Source organism: Dermacentor andersoni, chromosome 6 (genome assembly GCF_023375885.2).
Source record: "Dermacentor andersoni chromosome 6, qqDerAnde1_hic_scaffold, whole genome shotgun sequence".
NCBI classification, from domain to species: Eukaryota; Metazoa; Arthropoda; class Arachnida; order Ixodida; family Ixodidae; genus Dermacentor; species Dermacentor andersoni.
This window is the reverse complement of record NC_092819.1, coordinates 65,178,922-65,191,050: the sequence shown is the minus strand read 5'-3', so window position 1 is coordinate 65,191,050 and position 12,129 is coordinate 65,178,922. Positions and strand designations below refer to the sequence as shown.

General features: G+C 48.5%; 1 protein-coding gene and 1 non-coding gene across 3 annotated transcripts in view; both read left to right on the top strand.

The window, feature by feature from the left end:
* The first annotated feature begins 208 nt into the window (after positions 1-208).
* On the top strand, positions 209-281 carry TRNAT-CGU (transfer RNA threonine (anticodon CGU)). Its single transcript has one exon. It is a non-coding gene; the product is annotated as a tRNA-Thr (tRNA).
* Positions 282-4,685: 4,404 nt separating this feature from the next.
* LOC126522729 (uncharacterized) overlaps positions 4,686-12,129 on the top strand; it is a 61,929-nt gene continuing 54,485 nt past the window's right edge. Inside the window, exon 1 of one of the 2 annotated variants that reach the window (XM_050171515.3) lies at positions 4,686-4,763. In XM_050171515.3, the coding sequence (XP_050027472.1) occupies positions 4,752-4,763 (12 nt within the window). In that variant the 5' untranslated portion in view covers positions 4,686-4,751. The remainder of the gene's footprint in view (positions 4,764-12,129) is intronic. The other variant, XR_007597512.3, reaches the window with a different exon arrangement.

The window sequence follows — 12,129 nt, the reverse complement described above, 5'->3', positions numbered from 1 at the left end:
GAGGATGCGAAATGGTATGGAAAGTTAACTTTCAATAGACATAATTAGTTATGTCATTACACATGCTATGCTCTAACCTAGTTGAGCTACCGAGGCGCCGTTTTCCCATCCACTTTCTGGGGTATTTATGTTTTGCTAATAGAACTAACCCTGGGAGTGTTAGCCGGCGCCACGTTTTCACTTCCCAGAAAGTGGATGGGAAAACGGCGCCGCGGTAGCTCAATCGGTAAGAGTATCGCACGCGTAATGCGAAGACGTGGGATCATTCCCCACCTGCGGCAAGTTATTGTCTCATCCACTTTCCTTTCCATTAATTTATCATTTCTTTAATCCAATTAGTAAGTACAAATAATGTCCCCTATCTTGTCCTTGGTGTCCCTGCAAACTTCGTATTCTCATCCACCCACCTAACTTTCTGCCGCCCCCTATATATATATATATATATATATATATATATATATATATATATATATATATATATAGAGAGAGAGAGAGAGAGAAAGAGAGAGAGGGAGGGAGGGAGGGAGGGAGGGAGGGAGGGAGGGAGGGAGGGAGGGAGGGAGGGAGAGAGGAAAGGAATGGCCCACTCGTGTCGGCAGACCTCTGTGCCGAGATCTCGAAGAGAGAGAGAAAAAGAGATTTATTTGCAGAAAGGCAGAGAGGTTGGCCTGAGCTCTAACTTGCGCTGGTCTGCTACTCTACAATGGGGAAAAGAGACGGGAATCTCGAAGGCAGTGGCTGAAGTCACTGCATAATTCATATAGGTGGTCTCCTCGAGGAGAACGAGCAACCACACTAAGGGTTAACGCTATATCATAAATATAAAAGCCGCGACATGGACCCGAAGCACGTTTCTAAAATGCATTCGTTAATATCGGAACATGGCCTACGCCAGCTGTTGAAGCGTGCGTGAAACTAAAGACACGACAACATTATTATTATTGTTTGTTTTGAACACATATACACATATACACAGTTAACAGGAAAGGGAAAGCGACGAGCAGGCTGGCAACTGCCACCGGAAGGTGCACAACGCCTGCCTACTCTTCTGAAGGGAGGTGACAGCAACACAGAAATGGAAGATAGAAAGGAGGGGAGGAAAGAGGAAAGGAAGAGCAACAGGACAAACCTAAAGATTAAAGTAGAACACGGTACACTACGCACGTTGTTCTGCCCAGTTTCGACTCTGCAGCCGGAATTAAAGTGACACCGCGTCGAACAGCCTCCACAATTATCAATCACATCCATCGCTAGTTCGCTATGCGGCTAATTGCGCGCTCCGCGATGAGACGCCAAGTACAGCTGCATGCAATCACGGTTTCACCGGTAGTCGGTTCACAATATACACTGCAAGGTGTTTGAACCCGCCACCTCCAAGTCTTCACGACAGCAGGTCTGTGCTATATCACGCACGACCAACTGTTTCAGTTTCGCACCACCCGCATATAACCTAACCTTGTTTGTGGGACGTTATTTCTGTGAAAGGAATGTTGCTGAACCCGAGCGAAATTTAATACCCGCGAAGGGAACTTCGCTACCACCGCGATCTATTTTTCCCTAGAGTTTAAAGGTTGTCAGGCCTGATTGAGTAAGATAATTTGAACTTTACCGTTGGAAGTTCAAGGATACGCTTAGCAGGAGCAAATACTAAGAAAAAATTCAAAGTATTCACGCATTATAATATAGGTACTACTCGTGAACCATCCGCCATAGAGTATCTTTTCGCCGCTTCTCGTTAATTGAATGGTTGAGGCATTGCATCTCAAATCGGCGAGGTGGGCTTTGACGAAAGCCGCTGTATAGGCGGCTTCAGGTCCATTTTGACTACCCGGGGTTCTTCAAGTTGCACCGTGATGTAAGCGTACGGGCATTCTTGCCTTCCGCGACTATATGGAAATTGCGACCGGCGCGGCCGGTATTCAAAACTGTGACCTCGTCTTGCGCAGCAGGCAGCAGCCACAGTCACTGAGTAAGCGTGTGTGTGAAGTCATCGCCCCGCGTAGATTGGGCTACATAGTTCAGCCGCCGCTTACGCCGTACACGTACTTGGTTGTTCGAGAAACGACCGACTACGAGCACTGATCGTTGTCATGAGCGAGTTTATGTCCACTGCAGAACGGTGGCCTTTCACGGGAATGAACAATTCACCCCGTCTGTGCCATTCTTCAATGAAACTCTTAGACGCCAACTTTGGTCCCTGTGCATATGCCAGTTGTCATGCTCGGACTTCACAGTTGCGCCGCCAGAAGGCGCAGCGTGTCCAGGGGGAAGCACGAGAAAGGAGTCCGGCAGCAGTATACGCCTCTCACATGAAGAGTTTAGGCTATCGGCATGCTAGACTAAGAGTCATCGTTCATGAGCTCTTCCCGAATATTTAATTTCAGAGGTGCTTGACGCTGTTAAGAATGGCCATACGGGGTGGCAACGTGCCAGCTTTCAGCCCGCTGCACGTGTTCCAAGCCCACGAGACGGGGCGCCCTTCGGAGAACTGCCAAGGGCCGGCAGCCACGTGGCGCGCGATCAACTCAGGAAATTGGTACTTGGCCGAGCCATCCGGGACAAAGCAGAGTTCTACGAAGCCCTCTGACGTCGGCACTGAAAGCTGGGCGGTACCGAGAACTGTCCGGCCTTTTCACCTGTGTGTGTGTGCAACACGAACATTTCCGTCCACTGGGACTCCGTCCACGGGGACCTCGAAGAGTGACGTCGAATGATGACGTCGAACTATGACGTCAAGCGGAGAGCTTATAAGCAGCGTTTGCCGGCTGCTAGAGTGTGCTCGTGTCGTGCTCGTTGTCGGGAGCTGAGTGCTCTGTCATACTAGAAATGTACTAGTGAGCTGTGTGCTCGTAAGCTGTTTGCTGTATGTTAGTCTTGCGGGCTCCATATGGGAGTCGCGCTAGACTGCCAATGTACCTCGTGTTATAAAATGTAAATACTGCCATTAAATCCTGCTCGCCCAGTCCTGTCGTCCCAAGGTCCTCGCTACGACTACGACCGCTCCAATCCTAATAACGCACTTTCCAGGGTCTCTCTGTCTGTCTGTGTTTCTAGCCGTTTTCCCGCCAACTTGGGTTGCTGGTTAGTCCGTGTTCGAATGGGTAGCGCATCGGGTTGCTGTGCTGAGGAAGCAGGGTTTGAAACCAACCATCGGACCAACTTAGGGCACTGAGCATGTGACACTGTCGACGTACGTGCCGCCCTTCAACGAACCTCTTTCACACCGACTTGATACATGCGGAACTGGGTAGACGCCGCTATTCGAAGACACTCCTCGACGCCGACTTTGAGCACTGAAGCCTGTGCCACTCGGTTTCTGTTGGTCTTCAATGAATTTATTTGATGCCAATTTGGGTCAATGAGTATGTGCCAGCAGGTGCGTGCCGCTCTTCAATGAACGTCTTGAACGTCTTGTAACTTGATAATGAACGTCTTCAATGAACGTCTTGTAACTTGATATATGGCACTAGGAATATGCCGCTCAACAATGACGAAAAAGAACCCTTAAATTACCTCCGATATTGAGTGGAATCGCACGGGTTCCTCAAGGACAGCAACCAACGTATTAGCACTCTGCGCCACAAATGCACTCAGTATGTGCCGCTTTTAGATGAACGCCTTTCACGCCAACGCTTTAGCAAGCTGCGCCATGAATGCAATGGGTGCGTGCCGCTCTTTAATGAACGTCTCGTCAAATTGGGGTCGCTGAGTATGTGCCACTGAGGATGCGGCAAGCGAGGGGACTATTCTCAGCGTTCGCATGCACCGGCGCGCCACGCTTCTCGTCTCGGAGGCTACGCACGGACTTCTCGGCAGTGCCGCTAGATGGCGCAGTGTGTCCACAAAGAAGCGCGGCAGAGAAGCTCCGTTGCCGCGTGACGGGTTGCTCAGAGTTAGCACGCACCGGCGCGCCGTGCATTTCGGAGGCTACGCACAGGTTTCGCGGCGGAGGCGCTAGATGGCGCCGAGTGTTCTTAAGGAATCGTAAAACAGGAATCCCGCTGCAGCGTACGCCGCATACATAACTCGTTTCGACGGTGGCAATACGTTGTGTCGCCATATTGAGTTAGTGCTAGACACATCGTCATCGACAGTCATGGTCAGAAAGGTTCCTCTGAGATTTTTTTCTCTTAATTCGCACTGCAGTGTTCCAGTCTCTTAACGTCACACCTATAATTCATTGCATCACTCGTTGCGTCACCCTTAATTTAGCGATAGGGTCATCCTTGAGAAAAGCGATGGCATGGTGCTAGGTCTGAATTTTGACATTCCTAAATACAGTGCTTAGCTAGAGGAGAACATAAAGACGGAGAAAATAATCGCCAGGTATCAACTAGAGCGTGGTTTATTCACCAGGATAAGATATATACACGCAAAAGGCAGGAAGTATGAACTTTTCTTAAGGGCACTGGGAAACGTTCACTAAAGAAATAAGAAAGTAAAAAAAAAAACGTGCCTCTCACAGAAGTGTACGTCAATGTTCTCGACGCCATATTTTGGGCGACCGTAGCTCTCCTCAGGCGGTCTGCGCAGCTCGAGTACGTGCTCCCGCATGCTCCCGCGGCAACTCAACGGCGCGCAGTGGCCTGTCATTATAACCGTGCCTCTCGTGACAACGTGACGTCAATGAGAATTTTGGACCGGTGCCTTAAAGACCTGTTTCTCGAGGATGTATTCTTCCCGGACGACTTTCTAGCGCTCGCAGACGTTGGCCGTTCCGACAACGTGTCGTGAAGTTCGACCCACCGATCATGCCCACAGCGGTATTTGCCTTCTTTCTGTTTCTTGCTTTTTTTTTACCGTTTGATTTTCCTACTTCTGGTTCTCGCTTCTGTTTAGCGCCACTGCAACATCCAATTTCGATCGACGTTTTAGTGGCTTGTCAGCGCTGACATGCATGCCTCCCTCCCATGGGCTTGAGCAGGATTTTTCCACCTCGGTTAGAGGGGAGGAAGGGGGCATGATTTTCCGTTTTCGATGGGTGTGCATATGTATTGTAAGAGATATCAGTGTACGTTCTCCGTTCTTAACTTTAAAAGGTTTTCTTGCACTAGGCGAAATGTTTTAGACTTGATTGACCGTGAATACCACATTAGAGAGCTGAACCCCTTCAACGAAGGTGAACGGCTTGCTTCAGAACAAGGACGAACAAATTTGGCCAAAGGAAGCATGTTTCTGTTTGTGGTTCTTGCTTATTATAAGCGACATGAATTTTATATTTAGTGCTTGATGAACCTGCGGATGACATATTGAATGGCACCAAACTGTGAAGTCCGGTTTCACATTCGTATCGCTACCTCACTTGCACCACTTAACTTTCCTTTCTTCACTTCTCGGTGTTGACGGCCTGTTTTAGCTCAAAAAAAAGTAAAAAAAGAACAAGCTGAGCATAATGCATACAGTGGTTTTATATTATGTAGTTTGAGTTTCTTCCTCCCTTAAGGAGGCAAGTGTAGTGTACGACAAATTTATTCATGTTGTTCGGACGTTTTCGATCAATACATCGTGATCTTGTGCACATGTTGTTCTATGCGTCCTATTCTGCTGATCTTTCCTATAGTGATGTTCTTAGCGAGAGCGAGTGTGAGCATGGTTAAAAGTTGCTATGATGAGAACTTCGCATCATTTTGGTGAGGGCTAATCACTTTACCTTCAATGTAATCCAGAAGTGAGCGACTAAACAAGGACAAAGAAGCAGATACTCAGCACGGGACAAGCTCTTCTTTTTGACATCCACCGATTCATTATTCAACGGAGATATAAAATTTAAATGATTGGGTATTACATGCCAAAACCACGATCCGATCATGAGGCACGCCGTAGTGGGGGACTCCGGAAATTTTGACAACCTGGGGTTCTTTAACGTCCACCTAAATACACGGGTGTTTTCGCATTTTGCCCCCATCGAAATGTGGCCGCTGAGGCCGGGATTCGATCCCGCGACCCCGTGCTCAGCAGCCCAGCACCATAGCCACTAAGCAACCACGGTGGGTGGAAAAGATTTTTTGAAGGAGCCTTCCAAAAGCTTGGCTTGAATTTGATTCTTCCTGTAGTTCTTTCCTTTGGGGCTACCGCACTGGGCTACAGCTACAGGAAAGTTTGTGAAGCCCTCTGCATCTTTCTGCGTGAGACAAAAAAACTGCATTCCAGAATTCTTAATACTTATTATGCTCACATAATTCAATTTTTTGTAATACTTAGATAATTGGTTATTCATATCTCTAACAGTAGACACTTCAAATCCCATTTGCAAGATACTTATTTCATTTCAGCTTAATTTTTTTTAAATTGATAACAGTTTCTTCACCGACCGATACGTGGCCGATCCCCCACAGTTGGCTGCGCCATTTAACTGGGGAACAAAAACAACAACAAGATCTTCTTCGTACTTCTCAATTCATGGTCCCCCACTCATTGGCCCATGAAAGTGGACGGGAGGACGGCCGCTGCCGATTGGTATTCCACAGATTTATATTCCACATATTCCACAGCAATGTACGTAGTATAAGAAAAAAACATCAACTTGCTACTTGCCTATCTTTCTGAGCACTAAAAACAATATGATGTGATTGCAATATCCGGAACTTGGCTCAAGAAAGGCGAAGATGTCATACCCGATTATCTAACAATTTCATACCCGCGCCATTCACTTTCACGCGGTTGCGGTGTACCCCTCTCTGTTCAGAGCAGCCGTGCCTACTCAGCATTGCCAAATGTATCTTGCAGCACGCCTGATAACGAAGCATTATTTATCAGAATGGACAACTCCGTTATCGCGGGTGTAGTGTATCGGCCCCCTAACTGAGCTGTAGCTTTATTTCATCAAAAACTTGAAGCAGTATTTTTTCACCCTAGCGTCAGAACACAAAGACCCAGTTATAATTAGCGGTGACATTAACATAGACACCCGTAATTCACACCATAATGACTACACGTACCTGTTAGAGTCCTTTAACTTTCAGAATTTGATAACTATCCCCACTAGAATGCCATGCACATCTGCAACGGTCATTGATCATGTTCTAACGAATTTAACCTCGGATGTTATTGCGGGGTTATGTAACGAGCCGATTTCAGATCACCTCCCCACCTTTGTCACGGTCAAGAACATCAATAAACCTAGACCAAAACACGCCCCAGTGAGTACGAGAATTGACTACGCTTTACTGAAAACCAACATCCAGTCAATCGACACTAGTACCACATACCACGATGACGTTGACACTGAACTCTCCAATCTAATTGACCCTCTGCCATGCGCTAAGGCTAACAGCTGTACCAAGAAATTTGTTCGCTCATATAGGGTGCCCATTGCACCTTGGATGACGAGGCACATTTTAACAATACTGCAGCAGAAGGATTTTCGGTACCATAAATGGAAACAGCATAACGATAATAGCTATTACCTGGGTCCGTACAAAAAAAATGCGCAATAAATCGGTAGCCCTTATGTATACACAGAAAAGGAATACGGTGCACGTCTAATCACACAGAGCTCCGGTAACTCTAAAAAACTGGGGGAAATTGTGAACAGTGTTCTTGGCAAACCGCGCAAACAGACGTTTACTGAAACCGTCGATGAAAACATTGTAAACAGCTTTAATTCATATTTTACTACCGTTGGAATTTCTTCAGGTGCCAATATAACTAACAAAGATATAAATTCTTTCTTACCAAGCCCACTCCCAGATACTTTCTTTTTGAAGGGGGAAGACGACGAAGTGTCTTCTTGGCAGAACACTTGTTTCTGTGGTCTGTGAATTTTTGGTGAAATCTTCGCTATTCGAGGTGCCTCGCCTCCCCGTCTTGCGGCCATGGACGCGGAGCATGCCAGAAGCCCGCCTGGCCAGAAGTCATCACGGCCGTCAACCGCAAGGAAGTGAGTTGGCTCCCCCAGTGACACCGAAGACACCGAGCTGTACTCTATGTCGGAAGACGACTCATCCGACGACGGCTTCATACCCGTCCGGAGTAAGAGGGCGAGGAGAAAAATCGCCAACACAGCGCCGTCAACTCCTGCGAGCACAACGACTGTGAAGTCAAGGCCTGCGCGCTGGCCACACGTCATCATCTTTATGCCGGAAGAACCGTCAAGCAACCTACGATTGCTGAACAGGCAAGCCCTATCCATTTTTCTGGAATGTGCGGTGCCCGATCAAATTAAAGACATAAGAATCAATCCACGCAAGAATATACTCGCCATAGACGTGTACAACGCGAGTGCGCTTAGAAAACTTCAAGAAATCACAGAGCTAGACGGAATCAAAATGCGCCCCTTTATCCCGATCGACGACACATCCATAGCCGGTGTGATTTACGACATTGACATTGCCATTCCCAATGATGACTTACCTAGCCTCATCAAGCCGGCATACGAAGGCACGATCATTGCGCAAGTGCGCCGTCTTGGGAATACGCGCTGCGTAAAAGTAATATTCAAGGGGGATTGTATCCCATCCCACGTTAAAGTCGGACATTTCCGACATCCGGTTCGACCATTCATCCAGAAGCCGCTTCAATGCCATCAGTGTTTCAGGCTAGGACACGTCAAAGGCGTGTGTCCCAACTCGCTACTGTGTCCCCGTTGCGCTGAACCTCATGCAGAACAGACCTGCGGTGCCACGGTCCTGAAATGCGTCAACTGTAGCGGCCCTCACGCGGCCTCGTCGAAGGACTGTCCCCGCATCAAGAGGGAGCGCGCGGTTCTCAAGCAAATGGCGAGAGACAATTCGGCCCACAGGGAGGCAGCCGAAGTAGTCCGGCGTCGGCGTCGACGTAGGTGCCATCGTACGTCTTCGAAGAAGGCGCATGCGCGAAGTGACAGTACCCACTCCACTGCGGTGCCAGTTAGTGACGCCGCGAAAAGGCCCACCACTTCCACGAAGGAAGCAGAAAAGACTCTATCTTTAGAGGAGTGGCCTACGCTACCGAGCCGCTCCCTTGCGAAGGAACCTCAGAAGGTCGGGGCCACACCTGATCCTTCTCCGGCCATGGATGATTCACCTAAAACAGACCGCCAAGTCATCTCGATGCTACGTTCTCTCATGGAGGCCATTCGAGCAATTTTAGTCGACATCGGGACACCCTGTGCTCAAAACGCACTTAAAGTGCTGGACGCCTTAAGCCCAGTGCTTGCATCCCTCAACTAGAAAGATGGCTACCCATACCCCATCCTTCCGGAAAGAAGTCAAGGCAGCGTCCGTCATCCAGTGGAACGCCAGAGGGCTAAAATCCCGAATTTCAGATTTTCGTCAGTTTGTGTACACCAATCTGTTTCCACTCATCGTCATTTGTGAGCCCAACTTGTCGAAATCAATAAGACTGTCAGGATACAAATTTATCATGTCATCAACAAATGGTGCATGCAGCAAAATCATCATTTTTGTTCGTCGTGAACTCACCTATGTTTTGCAACCAATTGCGCCCCACGACGACAATCAATATATATGCATCACCGTTAAAAAGAACAAACTCTTGTTTACTCTCATAGGCGTGTATATATCGCCTTCCAGCAATTTCGATACCAAAAGATTTGCGGATATCTTGAGTGCTTGTCCCTCCCCATGGGTCATCATAGGAGATTTCAATGACCACCATCCAGCATGGGGAAGTACAAGGACAAATGCAAGAGGACGAAGATTAGCAAGCATCGCCCACAACTATGGCCTTACTCTCCTGAACGATGGTAGCCCCACCTTTCTTCGAGGCGTGGCATACGGCAGCTGCCTCGACCTTGCTGTCGTCTCCAACTCTCTCGCCAGATGTGTGAAGTGGTTTCCAGACATTGAGACACATGGGAGTGACCACATTCCCACCTATCTGAACATCAAAGGCTTGTCGTCTAGATCAGGCTTACGGAGTACCATTCGGACGATCCAATGGGCCAACTTCAAATCTGAGATGGAAGATGCCTGCCGCGAGGGCCTACCATCTGGGTTAGAGCAAACGATTAAAATTACGATGCAAAACGCCACTCGCATGATGACGATGTCTTCCACGCGAAATGACTTCGACATAGAATTAGAGCGACTTCGAGCGCTTCGTCGCCGGGCGGAACGTCGATATCGGCGTACAAGATCAATCCATGACCTTAGGGCAGCCAGGAGGATGCAAAAGAAGATTCAGCGTCGTATGGATAGATTAGCGTCGGAACGTTGGGCAACGTTTTGCCAGAAACTCGACCCCCGCAAGCCACTGTCTCACATTTGGAAAACGGTGCAAGGTCTGCGTTGCCTTCCGGAACGGCGTTTCCCATTCAAGGCGCTAGCGCTTTTCCAAGGGCGGCAAGACATCGATGTCGCAGAAGACTTTTGTGCACGGATCGCAGACCAAGCGACTCGTCCAAATCCTCCAGCCCGAGCTGACGTCCCCCATTCCCGTGATTGCCGCATGGACCTTCCTTTTACAATGGAGGAGCTCGAAGCGGCTCTAGCTCTCTGCAGGCGCTCATCATCTCCGGGTCCGGATGGTATATCATACCGGGCCTTGTGCTATCTCGGAGAGTCCGCACGGATAGAGTTGTTGAGCCTTTACAACTCCTCATGGCAGGAGGGAATTGTTCCTGACGAATGGAAAGTAAGCCGCCTGGTGCCACTCTTAAAGCAGGGCAAATCCCCATTAGAACTCACCTCTTACCGCCCAATAGCGCTGGCCAGCTGTGTAGGAAAGATAATGGAACGGATGATCCTTGGCCGCCTGGAATGGTACCTTGAATACTACAAGATTTATCCGATTTCCATGGCTGGTTTCCGACGTGACCGCTCTTCCATCGACAATGTAGTTGATCTCGTTTCATATGTCCAGCACGAAAGGTCCCATAAGCGTATATCTGCAGCTTTATTCTTAGATGTGAAAGGGGCATACGATAACGTATTACATGAGGCCATTCTCGACGCCCTTGCGACGGTTGGCCTAGGTGGTCGAGTTTTTTTGTGGATTGCAAGTTACCTATCTGCAAGATCATTCTTTGTGTTAACTGACGATGGCCCAACTACGCGACGCTATACCAGCAGGGGCGTTCCTCAAGGCGGTGCTCTCAGCCCGACGCTATTCAACCTCGCTCTTGTTGGACTTGCTGAATACTTGCCAACTACCATCAAAATTTCAATATACGCTGACGACATCTGTGTCTGGACTTCGGCAGTCACACGTCCTCAGATACGTGCGCGACTTCAAAGAGCGGCCACTTTGACAGCGAACTACTTGTGTAAACAGGGTCTCAGCATATCACCAGAAAAATGCGCACTAGTAGCATTTACTCGCAAACCGATGACGCCTTATATCATCTCAATCAATGGGCGGACCATTTCCTATGTCCGAACCCACAGATTCCTTGGCGTAATTATTGACCGAGACCTCTGTTGGAGCCCGCACGTGGCCTACATGAAACGGCGCCTGACAGCAACTTCCCAGGTGTTTAAATACTTGACAGGAAAGACGTGGGGGATGTCAGTAGACGCAATGCTTAAACTCTACAGAGCTCTCTTTCTCGGTTTTCTAAGATATAGTCTACCTGTACTGACCAACACCTGCAAGACAAATATTCGTGTTCTGCAAGCAGCACAAGCTCAAGCACTCAGAGTCTGCCTTGGTTTGCCCAGATGCACGTCAACAGAGGCAACTCTTGCGATTGCTCGGGACCACCCAATGCGAACTCACATTACGGTGGAAGCCCTGAGAACGCACATCAGACATATTGCACGTGCCACCTATCACCACCTTGCAGCACTACCTTCAGACAGGCACCAATCATCATTCTCTAAAACTATTATCAAATACAACGACAAACTTCCATCGGGCTTCACCGCTGCATCTAAACCATCGATACCCCCTTGGTGTCTTATCAGCCCCACAGTCCATCTCAGTGTACCAGGAATCGGGAAAAAGTGTGAACTGTCGTCGCCTGTGCTGAAACAACTGTCTCTGCTTCTGCACGAGAGGTACGCGGACAGTGAACACATTTATACTGATGGTTCCACAAACATGCAGTGTTCGTCCGGTGCTGTGGTTGTCCCAGCAAAAGCTATTACCATCAGCTTTAGGACTGACCACCCAACATCATCGACATCTGCTGAACTAGCTGCTCTTCGCGCTGCACTTCGTTTCGTCAATCGGGAGCCAGCTCGACAA